Source organism: Opisthocomus hoazin, chromosome 7, assembly GCF_030867145.1.
Source record: "Opisthocomus hoazin isolate bOpiHoa1 chromosome 7, bOpiHoa1.hap1, whole genome shotgun sequence".
Classification (NCBI taxonomy): Eukaryota; Metazoa; Chordata; class Aves; order Opisthocomiformes; family Opisthocomidae; genus Opisthocomus; species Opisthocomus hoazin.
The window spans coordinates 24,274,884-24,296,540 of record NC_134420.1 but is presented as its reverse complement, the minus strand read 5'-3'; the positions used below and the strand labels follow the sequence as shown (position 1 = coordinate 24,296,540).

The window sequence follows — 21,657 nt, the reverse complement described above, 5'->3', positions numbered from 1 at the left end:
ATGATGATACAGTAACTAGAGAAAACTAATTCCTATTTTAAATACTCGGTGTTCTTTCTGATCTTAAACTGAATTTGTAGTGTACCTGCATACCCCTTCCTATGGCCCTTTAGCCATGCTGACATGCTGGGCTCGTTCAGCCTGAAGAAGAGAAGGATGCGAGGGGACCTAATAAATACTTATAAATTTATATCTCAAGGGTGGGTGTCAGGAGGATGGGGCCAGACTCTTTTCAGTGGTGCCCAGCGACAGGACAAGGGGCAATGGGTACAAACTGAAGCACAGGAAGTTCCGTCTGAACATGAGGAAGAACTTCTTCCCCCTGAGGGTGACGTAGCACTGGAACAGGCTGCCCAGGGAGATTGTGGAGTCTCCTTCTGTGGAGATCTTCAAGACCCGCCTGGACAAGGTCCTGTGCAGCCTGCTGTAGGTGACCCTGCTTGGGCAGAAGGGTTGGACTAGATGACCCACAGAGGTCCCTTCCAACCCCTACTATTCTGTGATTCTGTGATTCTGTGACACGACTGAGGTCAAACCCAGGCTTTTCTGTCTGACCTCTGTGGATTTTAATGCAAATAATCCTGTAATCAGGGGCATTAAAAAACCCCCAAACCAGATCATACTGTTCTCTTAGCTTGCAATACCCTGAAACAGAGCAGCAACTTCCTCAAAAGATGCACGTTAGGGAAAAAGCGACAAGCTGACTAGTGGCCTCATCCTGGTGCTCTGCGTGCTAAAAGGCATCCACTCAGGTACCAGACTGCCAATGACTCTATACAGCGTGACAACTGCTTATTCAACGCAAACTAAGAAACATCTTTTCCAGAGTCTCAGCATTCAATTTGCCTGCTGAAGATGCAGCTGTATAGGGACGGTACTGCGGGCACCCCATGGCAAATGCTCTCCCCCTCTGCTTGTCCTCCTCCCAGGACGGGGTGTTCTGACTCAAGAGTCCTCCCAGGGCTTGCTGGCCCCAAAGCAAGAGACCTTGACCTCATCCTGCCCTGAAATTTCCTGTTACCTTTATTTCAAACAAAGCCAGGCGAACAAGAGTTCCTACGCAAATAAGAGGAACTCGTGCTGAATGGGGAATTCAGGGCTCAGATCCGATTTCCATTTTTATTCTGTTTCTCACTCCTGTCTGCCAAGGAGAAGAGATTTGTTCTGCATCCTAATGAAGGGTCTAATCCAACTGACTAAGCTGTATAAACTAACTCCTTGCTGTAGCCTTTGATGTTGCTGGGGCTGGTCTTACTATGTTCTATCAGGCCTCTGAATATAGCTTTTAGGCCCTTCCCCACTGCTGATATAATCCCCTTCCACCCTTCTTGGCCCCATACAACTGTGACTTGGGCTGGTTCTTAGGGGTGGCCTCACCCTTAACGGACTGACTGACTGACTTTGAGATAAGGAGAAAGCATTGACACTCCATCACCCCCTGCCTAGTTCTGCTATGGAAGAATTGAGCCCAGCTGTCAGTGCTTGGCATAGGCTAGACTGAGTTTTAATCCCAGCAGAGTCTAGCATGAGGCGCTGGGGAAAGGTTCTGGACATTAAACCTAGTTTTCTTACCTAACCATGGACATGTAATGCAGAGCCTTCTAAAGGAACATTTGGAGATTTTAAAATTTTGTCAGAAAGACTCAGTACTAGGTTTCAAGGAGTGCCGTAATCAATGTCTGTAATCACTGGTACGTATTGTGCCATTTGCAGCCCACGTGTTAGACCATGCATATGCTGCATGATTACAGTGGAGAACTTCAGGTATAACCAAATGCCCCAAGCCCTTTCTTGCCACTCTGACCTGGAAATCAGTCCCATTCCAGAGAGATAAAATGTTCCGAAAAGAAATACGAGTCTTAATTTCCCTACTCTTAGCCCTGCCCTTGGCTTTTTTTGGTTGTTAGTTGCCTTTTGCTTATTTTTTCCAGTGGAAAATAGCTCATTACAGCTTTTTTAAAGGGAGAGAGTTCTTCCCCACTTGTGTCAAGGTGGCTTTTTTGGTGGTTGTGTCAGATATGAGATTGATGCCACTCTTTCTCCATCACATTTCTACTGTCCTCCCTGTGGACTTACATGTATAGGGTGGGAAACAAGAACCCAACTCCTGCTGCTGCCGAAGCACGTATATACCTGGAACTGCTAAAGAGTAAATGCTAGTGGCCTTTCTTCACTATCACAATCCATGGGTTCACCTGCCTTGAGACCCACACACTAGCAAAAACCTTTAAGTGGAATGTGGCAGTTCTCAGGAGGTTTCACAGACCCATTAGGGGTTACAGGCTAAAGCTTAAACCAGCATCACCCTTTAGCCTGTCATACAGCAGCCCTGTAGCATGAACACAGGCAGGATGCCCTCAGAGGTGGCTTGTTCTCCAGAACCTTCCTGGGACTCCCTCTGAGAGGCAATGTAGTATCGCTGCTTGTGTCTTGAGCACTATTACTTGGTTAAACTGCTCTTTATGGGCAAGACTGCTGAGGAGGACAGTTAGTTCAGACAGGGTGAGATAATCCTGCAGCGAAGACATAGCCAGTGCAGTCATACAGGAACCTTCATTGACCCACATATCTGCAAAGCCAGGTGAGACAGTAGTACCTCAGTCCTCAGAGAGGTTTTTAATAAGTCACCTTTAGAGTTCGGTTCTGGTGGGAGAATGCCCTCTTTTGTTCTCCTGAGCTGAGCAGAAGAACATTGTGATGCTGGCTAGACGTTTCCTACGATCTTATCCTTGCTGACCCATACTGCCACACAGTATACTCCTTTCCAGGAGAATCCTGTGTTTACGCAGCAAGATCTGTATTGTTCAGTGCCTAGTGTGTGAGCGTGAAGGGCTTGGCTTGAGGTGGAGATAGAGATCTCTGCTCCCGGTTTTCACTTCAATAGATTTCCTGGAGGTTTCTCCCTTGGCTAGAAGGATGCTGGAACTGTTCACACAGCAACTGCCAAACCACCAAACATTATGCCTAGTGCTTTTAGGTAACCTAACATCAATGTTGTGTTGTCTTAATTCACTGAGTGGTAAACTAAAGCTGATCGGCTCCTGTTACACAAGCAGCCAGGATGCCCCATAAGAGGACAGAAACACCTAAGAGAAAAATGTAGTTGGTGGCTGAGGATGGAAATTGCTACAAACATCTGAAGCAATCACTGAAGAACTGCTTCTGGTGAATCAGCCTGCAGAGAACTGGTCCCTAGGACTGCTGTTTCCTTCAGCTCTGTCAATACCACTGTTGGATTGGGCAAGTCATGCAGTCTCTGAGAGGAAGTTGCTCATTCCATTTAGCAGTGCTTGATCTCATAATGTTTTTATAATGTTTTGAAACTCCAGTAAGTGTAGCTGACAGCAAGGCTGAAAGAGACAGGACATCTGCTTTACTGACAACTCCTCTTGTCCTTTTGTTACTTTCTCAGTGTCTGTTAACTAGCCATTTTTTTTTAGTCTTTCAGAAAATGAAACATGTCTCGTAAAAAACCATAGTATTCTTGCCCAGAGCATAGCCCCAGGCATTGCTATCATCTAAATAAATCAAAAATTGTCTCTTCGTTAATGTAAACCGTCAAAGGGAAGGCCTGCCGTAGGAAAAGAGGTGTATTTCTAAACCGCATGAAATGGATTCAAGGGGCATCTCCACTTGCCCCAGCCCAAAACAATCCTGAGCTTTTTCCTCAGCCTGCTAACATGCCGTAGGGACAAAATCATCCACAGGATTCTCCCTGCTATGACTTGCCATGTGGAAGGAGAAGTCAGTGTTGCGGGAGGTCAGGTTGGACCAAGCTACATTCCGGGTGTTCTTGCCAATCTGGATGGGACAAAGATACTTTCCCTTGTCACTTCATCACTGAATCACTTGGGAGACTAAGTCTTCCTGACAGGTATGCTTTCATGTATGGCATAAATCAGCTCTTCAGCACAGAATAACTGCATGCAGGCCAAAAAACCAGTCTGCATCACTGGCACACTTTAGGCTCACCCCCACCTTTTGCAAAGGTCAACGATGACAAGGGGATGGTATATAGTTTTAAGCTGCTGATGGAGATATTTTCTGTTTCCTAGCTGAGGTGGAGGAGAGTTTCTTTGGAGCTAGAAGAAATGAGAGAAGGGCCTAGAGTAGATGATAGATTTGGGGTCTCTGCCCCTAACCACTACTTGCCCTCTCTGAAGACTTCAGCTACACTGTAGCTTCTGGGGTGCAAGCATACAGACTGCACATTCTGGCAGTGCTTTGGGGTAACCTTAAAACTACTTTGAAAGTTTGCTGGAATAACCAGCATGCTTGAATGCTGACAGTTTCATTCTTTTCCCCCCAAAGTTCATTCAAAGGCTTTGTTCCTCCTTGAGGGTTTGATGCTCAAACATCTCTGAGGCAAGCTACTTCACACACTTCCCTTTGTTGTGTTTGTGGGCATGATTTCACTATCTTGCACGCTGTTTGCAGCTGATACAAAACACTGCCAAGGTGGAATGGCCCCAGGTGGAAGGAATGGTGACACAAACGACCAGGCAGTATCCCACTTGTGCTTTCTTATGGCTCCCATACTCCTCTTTGGTTTCTTTGAGAGCTCAGGAACTGCATTTCACAGCCAAACAAATTGCCCTGCTACTTCCTTAGTACTCTCCTGCTTTTTAGTTCCCTTCATTTTCTTTTTCCCTACACTCTCATCTCAACACTTGGTAATTTCCATCTCTTTTTCTTAAACAGGCAATGCCAGATCTTCCCTTCTGTCTGAAATCCAGCTCAGATACTTGTAAAAGGCTGAATAAACTATTCTGTCAGCTACGCTAGGGTGAATCTATATCATTAAATGGTGTTTAATTGGTTAATGCACATTCACAAACATTGTTTCAAAGGAATATGCATTTCTTTAGAGTGTCTTTCTCATCCAGCATTGCCTGGACTTGTCCCTGTTTAGCTGGAAAGCTGACATCTCCAAAATGAAACACCTCAAGATGATTTACTCTCCTTTGTAATCTGGTATAATAACAAGCATATCAGCTTCTCTGTTGCCCTACAATGTTCCCCCTGAGCAGACAGTGCTCTCCTCTGCCGTGTGATATTGTGATGTTTTCCAAGGGACACATTGGGGGACTTATTCTAAATATTAGTTCTTGCTGCTCATAGAGAAAATGAATGTTGAGGATCATTAGGATTTCACTCACTCCAGTATCCCCTGCACAAACAGGTCCAGTTGTATAATTAAATAGGCCATCCAAGCACCGGAAAGGTTCTATCCAGAGACACAGCTTTCTAAGGGCTAAGAACAATGCTGATAAAGATCAAGTGGCTAATTGTAAGCAGCAACCTCCAAATTGCCTCCGGATGAATAAATCACAGTGGGTGATCCAAGCATATTTTCACAGGGATACAGTCTCATTCACAGAAGCAGGGAGCTGGAAAACATCAGGGGTGAGTTCCAATTGGCTGGAGGGGAATGAAAAGAGTTGGGTTTCAGTAGGGATTACATCATAGTTTTGTGTAATTATTCCTAGCTGGTGGAACCACTGCAAAAGTGAAGAGGCCCAGAGAGCAGGATTGGAAATCTACAATCTCTGGTACTTGGGGTTGCCTGATCAGCTGCTCTTGTTATGATTTCCTCTGACATTTCCAGGATTAATGTGAGGACTGGCAAAATGCAACAATGAGAGATGTGAACTTCCAGGACTCTTTCACGGGAGACAAATTAAGGGCAAAAATCTTTGTGGTGAATTGTCTGTCCCAGCATTTCTGTGTGAGCTGTGGCTGGAGCTGGACATGGAGCTGGGAGAATGTGTCCTGGTGCATCACAAGAGGCATGAAGGAAGGTGAGGATAGAGACAGTTTATCCCAAATCCTCTCTTGACAGCAACCTGAATGGAAGCTACTGCAATGCAGGGGGGCACTTCTGGGAAATAATCCTTATTGCCTGTTGTCATGGTTTAACCCCAGCCAGCAACTAAGCACCACGCAGCTGCTCACTCACTCCTCACCTCCCTGGTTAGATGGCGGAAAAAAAGTAAAACTCGCAGGTTGAAATAAAGACAGTTTAATAGGACAGTTAAGGAAGAAATAATAATAATAATAATAATGATGATGATGATGATGATGATGATAGAATATACAAAACAAGTGATACACAGTGCAGTTGCTCACCACCCACAGATCAATGCCCAGCCCGATTCCAAGCAGCGATTGTCCACCCCTGGTCAACTCCCCCAGTTTCTATATTGAGCGTGACGTCATATGGTGTGGAATATCCCTTTGGCCAGTTTGGGTGAGTTGTCCTGGCTATGCTACCTCCTAGCTTCTTGTGCACCTCCTCAGTTGGTAGAGCACGGGAAGCTAAATAGTCCTTGACTTAGTATAAGCATTACTTAGCAACAACTAAAAACATCAGTGTGTAATCAACATTATTCTCATACTAAATCCAAAACACAGCACTATACCAACTAACAGGGAGAAACCAGGACACCCCTCCACATCTTGTATTTGACACTGAAGGCCAGTTCCTAAGTGACATTTAGGCACCTATTTGCTCTTTTAGCTATTGAAATCACCATGACATGGGCACCTTTGTGGAGCTGGTTATTGGTATCTCAGCCTTGCCAGATGAAGTGCCTGTGATAACATAGAGGTTGGAGGTACCTCTGAGACCCTTCCCTAATGCCTCATCCGATCGTTGCTGAGTCTGTGGTGACAGGCATGACCAAGCAGAGCAGTGCTGCTGGAGTATGTAGCTGTAGCTGTTCAGAGCATCCTTGTTCTTCAAGGTCCAAGAGTCTCCTTATTCCAGAAAACACTGCCAGCACTGCGAACACCTTTTTATCACAGTGGTTTCCTTGCCCTTTCCTATACAGGATCTGCTGCAATGTTTGCATGTATTTGTTCTCTGCTTTGAGAGTCTTGCTTTTAAAAAAATAAGTTTCAACCCAAACCTTAGCACTCCTGGCTTTCCTTGTTCACCCCCGTGTAATTTCTGGTTGTAAAAGTTGCAGCCACACTCTTTTTTCGCCTAAAACACAGAGCCTGCCAGCCAGCTCCAAAAAGTAGAAGTTCTGAGGGGCAACAAAGACAACAAGCAAGCATGCTAGATATCACCAGCCCCCTCCGACACAGCCCATGTAAACACGTACCACCTCTGGAAAGCATTTCCTTCAGAGAGTCCTGACCAAGACCACCTGTCCTCCAAAGCGGTTCAGCTCCCAGCAGTCTCTTCCTGCTGTGGGGAAGAATGATGATCACATAGCAAAGCCAAAGCCATCCAGCCTCTCCTGGTCTCATTCACATCCAGCTCTTGCCAAGGTCTGGAGGAGAACAGCTGGGCTGCTTGTCAGTGTGTGGCTTCCTAGTCAGCAGCGCTCTCCAGTGTAGGACAGGTGGGAGGTGCATGGAGGTGGTGGCAAGAATTTTAATGTTCTTATGGTGGATCCTGAAGTGTTTGCTACCATTTATTCAGGAGAGCTTGAGCTGAGAGTCAATCTTGAGAGCAGCATCAGACGTCAGGCTCTTTCCTGAGTGTAAGTTCCAGCACTGTGAATTTTGCTCCTTGTAGAAACAAAGCCTGTGCTGAAACGATTGCAGGCTCAGGGAGAGGGTCAGCAGTGACAAGAATGCTGGGACTTCTAAAGAGTAAGTGTGGAGCCAGGGCTCCTGCCTCATAGTGTGTGTGACCTGATACATCAAGGTCTGGCAGCCCTGCGCAGATGCCTGATGCCGCCCGATGCTGGTGGGCTGTTTCATCACATCCATTGCCAAACGCCTGTGCTTGCTTGAAACCCTGCTCACTGCTGATGAGGAGGAATAAAAAAACAGTTCTCCTAAGCACTCTGAGCCACGGCCTTCAGAAGTCCCTCACTTCATTCCCTCCTCGAGGACACAGCCATTTCAAAACCATTTTGACAGCCCATGCCCTTATGCTTTTGGTTAAAGTTAGCCTCTGTGGGTTTATGTGTTAGGCATTAACCATCTCCGGGCTGCTATGCCAAGCTGCAGAGGGATGACGTCTCAGGAGAGCCATTTAAGTCCTCCCTCACATCAGTTCTTTTCTGCCAGCAAACCCTGTGAGAACCTGGGGCATCCTCGCCTTGTGGATGCATGCTGGGGAGAGAAGGGATAAGTGTAGGAAGAAATGGTATCATGGGCTCATGGGCAAAGACAGGGAAATACGCTCTGTTGTGAGTGAAGACAACAAATTCTGTAAGTCTGAATTCAGAAAAGCTCTTTACTCATGGGCCTTTGCAAACGGCATCACAATACCCAGCTAAGTAACTGCTAAGCTGTTCATGGCTGGTTCTCTCCTGAACTCCTGTACTTTGCCTTCAGGCACACTGAACTGTCTTCTCCCATATGGCTCCATCACCTTTGCACAAGACACTGCTGCTGAGAATAATGTGTGGATTATGTAATACACATTTAAACTGACCCAGCTTTGTGCTTTAATGCTGGTTTCTGCACATAGCTGGGTCAGTTTAAATCATAGAAGAAGATCAGGAGATGACAGGACTGTTCCTAGCTCTGCCACTCACTCACTCTTTGCTTTCAGGTAAATCTCTTGATATCTCCGTGCTATAGCTTCCCCGGCAGTAAAATGCAGACAGACACCAATTTTATAAAAAACTTTGAAAATACAGTGATTATAAACTCTAAGTATTGTTATATAATGATACTCAGGTAGTCAAGTAATTAGACTTGCCCTCAAAAAAAATAAAAAACTTTAAGCAAAAAAGAGAATTTGATGAAATCAGAGACTTGCAGGCCAAAAGTCAAACCTGATGGGATTTACCACTATTGACTTAAGCAGGCTTGGTCATAGGCAGCAACTGCAAATATCAGTGAGCACCATGAAGTGCATGTAGGTAGAGCTGCTGGGAGTATTCTGTTAGAATGGTTTCATAGCAGTAAATTTTCAAAGAAATTTATATTTTGTGCTGGAATTTTTTTAATTATTATTTTCTTAATCAGAGAGAAAAAAGAAATCACTTCCACATACTCTGCATGTTATGCTCCTTCCAGCAACAGGATCTTGGAGCTGTGATTTCTGAGGCTTCCAGGTTTTCTGGCTCCAGAGGACTTGCCAGCCACTGCTGTGGAGCCAGGAAACCCCAGAACTCAGGATCCAAAACCCTGATGCTGAGGTTCCCTGCATGGCGTTTCTCTGGCTCAGGGGCTGCTGTGGCTTTTAGCAGCATGATGGGTCATGATAGCATTCACTGGAGAAAACAATGTTCTTTAGGATTTATCCTGACAAACTGTCCTCTTTCTGAGGATAGTTATTTAAATTTCATCGGTTTCAGTCTCTATCAGGCTTTCTCTGATGTTCATTAGACTGGTTTGGCTAGGATGGCTGCGCCCGGGGTCCCAGAGCAAGTCCGTAGCTCGCTCTCTCACTGCAGAAGACAGATGCTAGGATTCATAACAGCCAAAGTTGCTCTACTCCCCGATTTGTTACCAAGTGCAGTTTCTGTGGCCATTTTCAGTGTTTGGCCTCCACTGAGCATGCCAGCACACCTTATGCAAAAGCAATATTACAAGTACCTAGAAGAATGTTCCCCAGAGCCACTACTAGATAGCCAAAATGTGCTATATACATTAGCACAGGTCAGCCCGAAAGCCAAACCCTGACCTGGGAATATGCGACAAGATAGATTTCTTTAGCAGTAGCAGTATTAAAAAAATCTTGTAAGCAAATTAAGAACAAAACTCCATACAATTACAAGCCCTTGCACCTAATTTTTCAGGGAGGGCAAAAATGGAAATGTAAACCTTTTATTAGTACCAGCAATGAGAAATTAGATTTATTTCAGGCATGCAATACATTATTGAAAGGTTGTGCAGAATTTAGAGATGATGTATGATATGTGTGAGGGGGTATATATTATTTAACAAGGAAGTGGGTGAGAGGAAGGCAGCATAAAAAAATGGTGTTCATTTAATGAAGGCACCATGGAAAAAAAGCAAATGATAATTCCATCAGGCAGGATTTGAAGGACATTGGAGTGAGAAAAGTGTAGCTCAAGAGTTCATCTAATTTATCTCACTGAAGATAAAAAGACCATGAAAACTATTTCTAAATGGCAGATAATTCAGATCTGAGGAATGTGTCTTACATATAATTTAAAAGGGAGAAGAATTTGCACTGTTATTATTAATAATGGAACATTTTACTTAAAAATCCAGGAACTTACTGTTCTTCTAGTCTAGTTTTTCTCAGATTGCAGAAAGTTGTCTGTGAAATGTGGAGCCATTTTAATGTTTCATATAGGACAGAAATACTGTTTTCTTTTTTCCAAGACACCAAAGTAAGAGGCAAGAAGGGTAATAAATTTTATCAGGAATCTGTGAGTTTGTTACACAGATGCTTGAGGCAGCTCTGTTTTTTATTCTCTCTCTGACTGGGCTGTCACAATTAAGCATTTCTGCCAGAGCTGTCTGTAGCCACCTTGTCTCATACCTTCCAACTTTGTTCTCTTAGGAACTCTACAGAGCTGTTTTAGGCCAAAACTCACCTCAGACCCTAAGGAGACAAAGGTTACCTATATGGCTGTATAGATTAATTGTGGAACTTCCCGGGAACAACATGGTGTAGCAAAATATGGAAAAATTAAAACCAAAAAAAATCTCTCAACTCATAATGGGCTTGCTAGTGCCACTCTGTTCTCTCCAAAGTCTGTTCCAGGTTTTTTTTAGCTGGAGTTTCAATTTTCAAATGATGAGACTCATAGCATTTCCACTTACAGCCTACTATGCCTTTCAAAAATTTGTCAAGGACACTTTCGTAGAGTTTTTCTTGAGTAAGAATTCTCTCCTGTTCTTAGTTTTATCCTGTCTGAATATACCTCTTTGCCTTCCTTTCAACATTTTACTGTATTCTTTCTGGTTTGAGATTTTAGACTATTGTAGTTTTTAGTTTGTGCATGACCAGGTTTGTCATTCTGAGCTCTTAGTCACTCTCAAGATTATATTTCCCTACCATTCATTTCACGTCTCCCTGAAATCTCTCCAGTTTTCCTATTGTTTTCTAGATATAAATTCACCAGAATCTTTATAGGTGTGATGACATCATGGCATGAAGAATGGGATCAGCCTGACCCTCGTGGAGTCTCCAGGTTGCTCAGACTTCTTTTGGCAGACCTTGAATGAATGTCTTTCATATTTGGCTGTCCATTACCATCCCATAGGAGAATTCTGGAGCCACCAAGTTAATTCTCTGGGTTCCTGGTGGCTTTGGTCTTCTGTTTGTGGAGAGAGAGGTGCAGAGACCAAGCACTGCAACCTGAAATCCTGACTCTCTTAGTTCCATTTAGGTAGAGTTGTCTCAAACCTTACAGTTTGGGGTGAGTATTGCTGACTTCATGGTACATTTCGTAGATAATTCTGTCTGAAGCTCTCCACCTTGTCTTTTGCTTCTTCCTCTGTCTGCTTTGCAAAGTGCACTGAGAGGAAAGGTACAGCATTAGTCTTGTGAGAAGCTGGGCAGTGACTGCTGTTCGGAGGGCACTGCACTAACACTAGGGAAATGTTGATAAGGCCTTTAAGACCTATAGAAGCCAGTTCTTTCTTTAACCACTGCCGTGTCAGTGAAAACGTCCTCCCATGGGTTATCAAGACAGATTTTCCTACTCCTTCCTCTCTCATTTGGCTATGGACAAGTAATGCTATAGCCAAACACAGCACAAGTGACACATGTCTAAGACATCTTAAAGGTGGGAAGCCAGAGTCACAGAGCAGTAGGAATCATTTATTTCATGTGGAGCAGAGCAGTTTAACTAGTGACCTAGGACGGGTCCAAGCCCATGGAGCGCTCCTGGCCAGCCCACCGCCTACGTCCCGAGGAAGGGCTGTCCACACAGCTCACAGCCCCGTCTCTGCTGTAGCGGTCGGGCTAGACCAGGCACAGGTACAGCTGGGGGTGGGTACAAGGTGGGATGAGGATGGCTGTGGATGGGTGAGGGCTGTGAGCGGGATCCAGCCCGCCTGACTGTGAAAGCTGGGCCACGCAGAGGAGGAGGATTGATACTCAGAAGTACTCAGTAGATGGCAGGATCGGGCCCATCCTGCCTAGGCAAGGGAATCTGAAATCATACCAAGTATCTTCGAGAGTTTAGAAACTGAAGGGAACTGGGTCGGCTCAGGTGGTTGGATTTTATAGCTAGTGTGTGTAACCAGAGGGTAAGGGCAGAGCTAGGTATGAATGACATTTACAAAATGTTCTTTTTCTTTCTTTTTGACTTCTGAGAAATGTCTGCTGGAGAGCTGGATATAGTCTTACACCAGGAGAGAATGTTGAAAGGGTTTAATAAAATATCTCAAACAAAGGAGGCTGTCCTAAAATTCAATGGAACATACTGCACATTCTGAAAGATGTAAGAACCAGTCAAATTCACACTCTTGATGCGAAGCTATCCACAAAAAGATAAGAGAGAAGCACACAGGGGCTAGGATTCCCTTCACAACAACTGTTCAAAACTCCATTGCCTGAAGTGTTCACTACTAAAGGGAAAAGGTGCAAAAGAGCTGCCTGAAACATATTAGGTGAAAGGGATAAAAGGCAAGTCAAACTGAATAGGGAAAAAAAGCTGTAGAGCTCAAACCAAAGCAGTAGAGGCAGGCACTATGTGACTTTTGGGCTAGATAACATAGCTGAAAACAGGGAGTTCAGCTCTGGTACTGAGATGCAGGGAACATCTCAAGATTCAAAAATACATTTAATTTGTAGAGAGAAAGAACAAACTTGCAAAGTGATCCAAAGGAAAAATGAAATGGGTGGCTTTGCCTCCAGTGGCAAAGTTTAAAGAACAGGACAGACCAGGAGGGAAGATCCTGTGTTACAAGAGAACAGACAACCAGGAGATAAAGGCATGGGCAACAAAAGGGGCACATCTGTTAAAAATACTTAGCTGTTTTGCAAGCAGAGAAACCCCACAGTGACTCTGTGACAAGTGAGTATGAGCTAATGCTTTCCTGTGAGGAAAGGGATGCTCTCGTTTGTTAGATACAGCAGATGAAGCAACTTACCCATGGCCACAGTTTTATAGCTATGATTAGATCTCATGACCTTCTGCCTCCATATCCTCTACTCTAGGCCATAGTTCCAGTACTAAATGAATCTGTGCATGAAACACTGAATTTACATCATAAGTAAAACCAGAGTTGTTCCAGATGGGTCACACTGGCACAGAGAATCTAAAAAAAGTCTGGCAACCAGAGCAAATCAAAAGGACTAGAAACTAAATATCTTAATCACTTAGGAGACTGAAAAAGAACAAATACTTAGAGTTTGTGGAAAAAAAAAAGTAAGTGATGACATTTTTTCCAGGGTGGACCTAGAACACAAAAGCACCAAAACATTTGCCCTGCAGAGCTGAACTGGACCACAAGCAAAAGAGAAAACCTGTATTTATGATAAAAAGGAGAAATATGAGTGGTGCACAGATGTTTCTAATCATCTTATTTTCTCATTTGATAAGCTGAGTGTGACTTTGCATTGAAAGAGAGAAATATGGATGTAGTGAAATGAATTGCTATTCAGAGAAAGATATGGAGGGAGTGACTGGGAATACAAAGATCAAGACTGGGAAGACAAATGTTCTGAGAATTTGAAACACCTAGAAAATCTATGCTCCCATTATTTGCCTTTCATTTATGTATGCACTTGTGTATAAACATGTGCACCTGTATATGCATGTATATGTCTGTGTGCCTATATTTTGCATGAGAAATGTCAAGGGCTAGGAACTAATTTTGTGGCATTTTTATCATTATTCTTTTGCTAAAGATGAAACTGATGTAGAACACATGCAGCTGAGAGGAAATGTTGAGCTCCCCTAACTGGATGTGTTTTGATTTGGAGCAGTGAGTCTGGGCCCTTCTCTAACGCTTAAATGTTAGACAATTTTTCTTCCCAAGACTTGTGCTTACCAGTGCACAAAAGATTGTGCCGACCCATTGTCTGCTCTTTGTAGTAATCCGTAAAATGAGGGGAATTTCTGCGGAGCCTTGTTCTTGCGAATGCTGCTGCTTTAGGACTGTTACTCAAGAATCTCCTCCTTATGTGAATAATTGGCTGGTCCACAATCCATATAAATAGATGCATTCATGTTTATTCTGTGTAAGGATTACAGGGCTGAGACCTTAGAAAAGTTTTTCCTCTGGAAGTGTAAGGATCAAAAATTTGGCTGTAGGTTAGTGAGCAACTAGCTACGAGGCATAACAGAAAAAGTCAAATTCCATAAGTACAAAGTAGGGATGATCTCTTTAGCATTCATCTATCTACCTTGAGCAGAATACCACAGGTCCCAGGTGAAAAACCCATGCACTTCTCTAAATCTTGCACTGAATCCTTTCCTATGCAGTTTTCCAGAACAAATGGCCAGGCAAAGCCAGAGACACACAGGGACATGCATAACTGTGTAGATAATAAAACCTGTGTTTCCTACATTGTTGTGATTTCTGCATACAGAAATATATACATATAATTTCTACATACAGAAAATTGATCTTAAAAAGTGACTTGGAGAAAGTGAATAGGGCACAGATGTTCTCTGTCTTTGATAATGGAAAAGTAGAGAGCATCAAATGAAATTATCAGGTGGCAGGCTAGAAACCAAACCAAAGAAGGCAGTGTGTTTTTCACACAACACTTTGTCTGTAGAACTCATTGCTACAGGATATTGTGGGCACCAAGTATATAGGTGAGTTTAGAAAATACTCAGACAAATTAATGTTAAAAAAAAAAATCACCAGGGTACGTTACAGTAAAAAGACCATTGTAATTCGGAGAGTCCTTGAACCCCACATTGCTGAATGCTGCCAGAATATGCCAGGAAAGTATTCTGTATGCTTGCTCTGTTTTTATATTCCTTCCATCAAACCTGCTGCTTACCACCATTGAAGACAAGTTTCTGTGCTGGATGGACCTTAGTTCTGATTTAGTATGGCTGGTTTGATGCTTGCAGAGAAATCTTGCTTATGATGTTTAATCTAATATTTACTACTTGCAGAAGTTAAATAGAACATTGTCTGTAGGTATTTTCCCAATAGAGCAAACCCTGTGGAAAGGGTAAATATCAGAGTTTGGTAAATATCAAGGTTCCTTTTTAATGTCATTATGATAATGTTTTATCTACACAAATAATAATGCTTTAATGTTTCAGTGAGGTTATCTGAAAAACTATATAAAAATGGAAAGAAGATTTTGAAAGAATTTCAGTATAAGGTTCTAAATTTTTTTTTGACCAAGCATGGTAGTTCATTCAAAACCCCTGTTAAGGTGGAAAGTGCTTGAAGTGCTAATATTTTCAGCAGGTGAGCCCTAGCAATACAAACACTTATGCACATGATCAGTTCACACTTCTCAGTAATCCCATTGAACTGAATGGATCTAAATATGTTTTGAAAAGTGGTGTATATGTAAGTGTATATTTAAGTGTGTGTAGAACTGACGTCTAAACAACTTTCTAAAGATTGGCATATACCTGTCTTGTAATTTTGGCTTCTGTGCCCATTTTAATTGGTTTCTCAATGTTCTGAATAAAGAATCATCCTAACATGTCCTGTTTTTGTAATAAAGTGGATTTTTTTGAAATATCTGAACTGTCAGTGGTGATGTGTAGGACTCCAGGTGCTCCCGCTCATGGTATTGTGGAAGGAGATGACTTTAAATATGGGGCCCAGGTTTACTTCAAGTGCAACGCAGGTTACAGCTTAAAAGGCAGCCGTGTTGCCTACTGTCAGCTTGATGGGATTTGGTCAACACATCATCCTGAATGTGGTAAGGTCACTTTACGTTTTGATTCTTATCAAATGTTTTGGCCATTGTGTTCACATGAAACTAGAATATCCAAATCTCAATTGAAATTTGGTAGATCTGTGGCTTAACGTGGTGTTCTTTACTGTCTTTAAGAAGCACTAGGGATTCTTATTTTTCTCTGCTGGAGCCTAAGCCTGCGAGACTTGCTTATGTAAAGGTCTGACTGAAACATCAAATGACTGAAAAATAAGTTCCTCAAAGACTTCAGGCATACATCCTTCTTACACACAGGCTGGAAATGTCTAGGACCAAAACCAAGTGAGGGACATTGTCTAACGATGAATAGCTACTTCCATTGCTATGTACCTCTGGTACCTTCTCTGCAGAAGTCTGGTGCACTCTGTGGCGGTGATTAGGGGCTTACTGCATGAAGATTAGACTCTTATTTTGACAGAATTCCCATCCTAGAAAAAAATTGGTAAAAAAGGAATTTCTATTCATTCTGGCTGTGCAAGTTAGCATGCCCACCATTCATATTGATTCAGCTGTGAAATTCCAAGCCCCTTCTCATCCAAAGACACTTTTAATTTTTCTTTAGTTGTTTTGTAGTGCACAATTTTATTTCCATATTCCAGAATAATTGTTATCATTTGGAAAAGTTCTTTCACAAGCGTGTTGTTGCAAACAATGTAAATTCGGGGGGGAGTGTTGTGAAACCGCTTTACGTAAATTCATCTGAAAGAGCAACTGATAGGCATTCTTTTGCCTAGAGAGAATGTCTCCAGTTGCAGTAAATGCTATATCAGGATTGTGCTAAAGTCTGTGCTGCATAATGTCCTTGGCTAAATCTATTGAAAGATCTGTCTCTAGACCTGGCTGTTAGTGAAGTGCTAGGTGGTGTAATTTGGGTCTCTCCTTCCCAGATGTTTTTTCTTTGTTTTAATCCATAAAAAAAGTCAAAGCCCAGAGCTTAGTGAAGAAGAGAATTACTGTTCAAGTTACTGATATGCATAGCATGAAATAAGAGAAGGCCCCCATTGACTTATCTGGTCAAGCTTAGGTACATTTGGAAACATCACTCATCAGATCAGTGCAGAGGACAACTTGCAAATAAAGCATTATACTGTGGGTGATTCCCTGTAGTCTTTAGCTGCAATGAAGTTATCAGTGACTTGTTGTTCGCAAGTGAGAGAACCTGTGAGCTACAGAGAAGAAAAATGGAGCCTAATTAAAAGGAGACAAGGCTCTGCTGCTCCTTTTCTCCTGGTTGAGAGGAAGTTCAGACATCCTCTTTGTTTACTGAATATGACTCATGTGGAAAAGTATTTGAGTAGATATATAACCTTCAGCGTGTGCTAAAATCCAATGTTGTTAAAGAAAGCACTGAAATATATGCTTAGCTTGCATTTTATACTCAATGTTAAGAGTGTATGCTCTTCATTGAACTTGTACTGTTACGGTTAGCTATGTGCTGACAGGCTTTGCTGAGCTGAGCTCTGTCTGGTGACATGAGGACAGGGATGTACCCATGCACCGTTACTGTGCTGATAAAACAGAGGTTTAAATAAATGTTTAAGCGCTTTGTTTTATGTTGGTGCTTTTGTGAATTGAGGCTCAGCAGGCAGCCGAGTCTGAAGCAGTGACGTGAAGAGGTCACTTCTGGTCATTGGATATCTCAAGCCTTCCATGCGCAGAGCAGCACCATCGCAAGCTGTCTAAAGTAGATGTTCACTGGTTATCATGCAATGAGACATCAGACAGAGCAGTTAAACAGAATTGCATGTTACTGTCAGCCTGACATGAAAACTGAGATGAAATCCAAAGGAAAAAAAAAGTACTTTTTCAGATGCTAAACAGAAAGAGCAGAGGAGTGATAAATATAGGCAAAAGCATCTATTAGCATCACAGAGGGAATACTGTCATCCAGATTTAGGCCAAAAATTTCAGTTTATTGAGAAAAAAAGCCAAAACAACAAATAAAAAGAAGGAAAATATTGGGAAGGAGGAAGTAAAAGAGGTTTTATAGGCAGAACCTAGCATGAGAAAGCTTTCCATATTAAATTTATATATATATGATTTATATATATATATAGATGTTCTCTTTCAGCTCCCGTATTTCCCTGGATTACTAAGATCTCTCTCTTAGTGCTGAGAAACTGAAATGCAACCAAACATAAAACTAAAATTAAGTAGTCTAGTTTTATTATCCAAGTCCAGTAAAGTATTGAAAGTATTGAAGAAAAAGGAAAAGAACGCCAAAAGCCTGTTTCCTGCAAATAGTTTAAGTGCATCCTTTTATGCTCTTGAAGTAGCCCTGTTAATATTAATGGGACATTAACATCATGTAAAGTCAAGGTTGTTTTTCAGCATTGTCAGCTACATTTTACGGTCTTGTTAACAACTTGAGAATCTTATGCTTTCAATGACGACTAAAGTGTGTATTACAAACAGACATCTGTGTTATCATTTCTTCTCTAATATTTGATCTTTTCAAAGACAGAGATCCCAGATGGGTCTTGAGAAGGCACCTTTAATAAAGTGAAGATTGTGTAGTAACATCTGAATGAAATGCCAAGCAAGCCGATGGGTGAAAATAATGCTGTGAACTTGATAAAATGATTACTATTTTTTTCCCCTATCATTAGTTCTAGATGAAAAAAAATGCTCAGACCCTGGTGGCCCACTCAATGGTTACAGAAGAGTAGTAGAAGACACTGGGCTCTTGAATGGACGCTATGCAAAAATTGGCACAATCATTGCTTTCTTTTGTAACAACTCGTATGTTCTTAGTGGGAATGAACAGAGGACCTGCCAAGATGATGGAGAATGGTCAGGGAAGCAGCCAATCTGCATAAAAGGTAGTTTACAATCTTTTCTACCACAACTCACAAAAGCTGCTATGGTTTTACTGGAGTTTGTTTTATATAATTTACACTCACCAAACAATCACTTTTGCTAAGAATAAACGGTCTGACTGACACCTGATACTGAGACTGGTAGTTTGCCAGCTCTACTGGCTGCTAAACTCGGCCAGAGAAGATGCCAGCAGTTCCAGGAGATGTTTCCATCTTTAAACACAGAAAAGAATGTTCCCTAAGACCCTTATTACCCTCATTCTTGGATTAAAGCCTGTGTAAGATGAAAATTAAAGAAGATCATGAGGGAACTGAAACAGAAGGAAATTGTCTCATCAGAGTTGCTGTCACAGGGCGGAGCTCTACTATCACAATCCTTTTAAGTCAATGGGACCAGTCATGAGTGTAAAAGGCCAAGCCTGTAGATTGTAGCCTTCAAGGTTTCATTCAGAAAACCACCTGAGGACACGCTTAAACTATCTGTATCCATCAAAACACTGAAACACATCTTTAAATACTTTGCTAGAAAGGGAATTATGCTGTTGACCTGGAGCTACTCTAAGTGTGTCTAAAACCCGGAACGGATGAATGAATTCGGGCTGGGGAACTACCAAACTCATTTTCCCAAAGCAATTGTTTGACACGTATTTTAATGGATTTTTTTTAACTGAAGTAATGATAATATAAGGAAATATGTCTGTCCTCTAAGGAATTTGCTTTGTTCTGTTATTTTAGATGGAAATACTCTCTCCCTGAAGTGTTTAATCATCTGTGGAAAGCATCTTTATTGACGATAATAATTTGTGGAAAGCATCTTTATTGATGTTAACTTTGATAATGACATAAACATTGACATACACAGTAATCACAAAGAGCTAGATATTGTTAAATCCCACAGAAAACAAGTGCTCAGGCATACAGATAAAATCCGGCCTGCAAGATTCCTTTTATTCCACTGTGCGCAGCAGGAAGGAGATCCTGGCAGAGTTATTTGAACTGGTAAACCTGAATATTTTATCCTGCTCATGAAGTAAATAAACTGAATATGCAAAACCAGAAATTCTGGATCTCCCTTCTGTTATTGTGTGCATATTGAAGTAACTCTGCAGTGTTCTCCTTTGAATCGGCGTTTCCAGCTCCTTCCAATGGGTGCACAAGCAAGCAGACTCTTAGAAGTCTGTAACATCTTGCAGGCTTTCTCTGTATGCCAAGTCACTGGGATTAGCTGTGTGTGGCTACACAGATGGAAACGAAGTAATTCTTATATAACTCCATTATTGCAAAAGTTTTCTCAGATTCAAAACCATCAGTTGTAGTGGTCTAAATCTGGCATTCAGACACACTAGTGGACAAACCTCCTGCCATGGCTGGAAGCGCCAGTGCAGAAGACGCTTTGTTGCTTCCACTGTTGTAAATGGGATAGATCTGGTGATCTGTGGGGAAGTATTTTTCCAAGGTATTAGTTTTTAGGGCTTATCTTTATTTTAATGCACGTAACTCACCGCCTCTTTTCTTCATCCAGTCCACTATAGCTAGTGAGAGGAAAGAGTGGAAATGTGTATGAACCATAACACTTGAGCTGTGAATGTGGAAAAGTACTATGCAACATTATATTTTTTCTAGCCTGCAGAGAGCCAAAGATCTCTGACCTGGTGAGACAGAAAGTGCTTCCAATGCAGGTTCAGTCAAGGTGAGAACGCAATATCTCCACTACAGTTTAAAGAAAAAACGTGATTGCTTTTCCCTTCCTCTCCTTTCCACCCTGTGTGTTTAGCCTGATAACTGAGCAATGAGAGCTGCTGGGAGAGGAGGTCTGATTAAGCACAGGTTTGCAAGCTGCTGGAGGCAGCCAGGAAGAAATGCACAGTTAAAAATGTGCAAACTACTGGATGATGCTGGAATTAGGCTTGCAAGCTTGTGACAGGCTATGAGAACAGCCTGAGAACAGCTCCTTGGGGCTAATGATGTGTCTTAAAATATGAATATGTGCTGTCTTAGTGAAGAAATGAGAGAAGGGGGTATAACAACATAATCTGCTCACATTAAGTTTCACCATCCAAAACAATAGAGCACAACTGATATAAAGTTGGGTTTGGAGTGGGCATAGAGGAGAGGAGGAAGCAGAGTATCAGGGGAGGAAAGAACGAAAGACCAGACCCTGCCTGGGCTTACCCTTCTGCTGATTTCTTGAAATAAACCCAATCTGAATTAGTTATGCTGCAATGTTCAGGTTCATTTTTGTCCAAGTAGTAATTTCTCAGTTCAGTTTTTTTTTTTTTGCAGTACATGATTCATTTATTTTTAGATGCAGTGCAAGAACTGTCCTCATCTTTGGTCTTGAGAACAGCCATACCAGGTCAGAATAAAGGTCCAGCCCAAGCCACATACTGTCTCTGGCAGTGGCCAGTAGCACATGCCTAGACAGGACTTTAGGAACAAGACAAGCACATACTTCCCAAATACTCTCCCACTCTCCAGCTCTGTAGTGGATGATTGTAGAGATGGCCCTGAGAAGCCATCAGAAGGCTTTAGTAGCTATCAGGGGATTTTTCTTGCTTAAGTTTCTCAGTTCACTTTTGAACACAGGTCTTTTTCATGTTAAATGTTTCAGATATTAACACAAGCTGTAAGAGAGCCCATACAGGCCCCTGCCTCCATAGCATCACGATGGCATCTGGTGTTTGTGGGCTGTTTTTATCCCTTGAAGTAGGATCTCCATCTCATAGATGAACAGTGAGGCAAAGTGTGGATTATGCAATATTGCAAGGTGACGTGTGAGGAGGGAATGGGGCCCTGGCAGCCTATGCATGGCCACAGCAGCTCTCATCCTTATTCCGAAATACAAGAAACTTGCCATTGCTCTTGTTCTTAATAACTTTACTTTCCTTGACTGCTGTTATGCATTGCCTCACAGATTCTTTATGACAGAGGCACTCTGTGTCTCTCTGTGATCAAAAATGGAATTACCACATTAAAAAAACATTCTTATGGCTTTTCTGGATGCAGGCAGTACCAGAAATCTCAAGGGAAATTAATTTCCTGATGAATTTTTCAGATGTTAATAGTTTTTTTCTCTAG

General features: G+C 42.2%; 1 protein-coding gene across 1 annotated transcript in view; it reads left to right on the top strand.

The window, feature by feature from the left end:
- The window catches only part of PAMR1 (peptidase domain containing associated with muscle regeneration 1), a 59,759-nt gene that overhangs the window by 33,184 nt on the left and 4,918 nt on the right, over positions 1–21,657 (top strand). Inside the window, exons 7-9 of the mRNA XM_009935243.2 lie at positions 15,575–15,745; positions 18,370–18,582; positions 20,203–20,269. Coding sequence (XP_009933545.2) covers positions 15,575–15,745; positions 18,370–18,582; positions 20,203–20,269 — 451 coding nt within the window. The remainder of the gene's footprint in view (positions 1–15,574; positions 15,746–18,369; positions 18,583–20,202; positions 20,270–21,657) is intronic.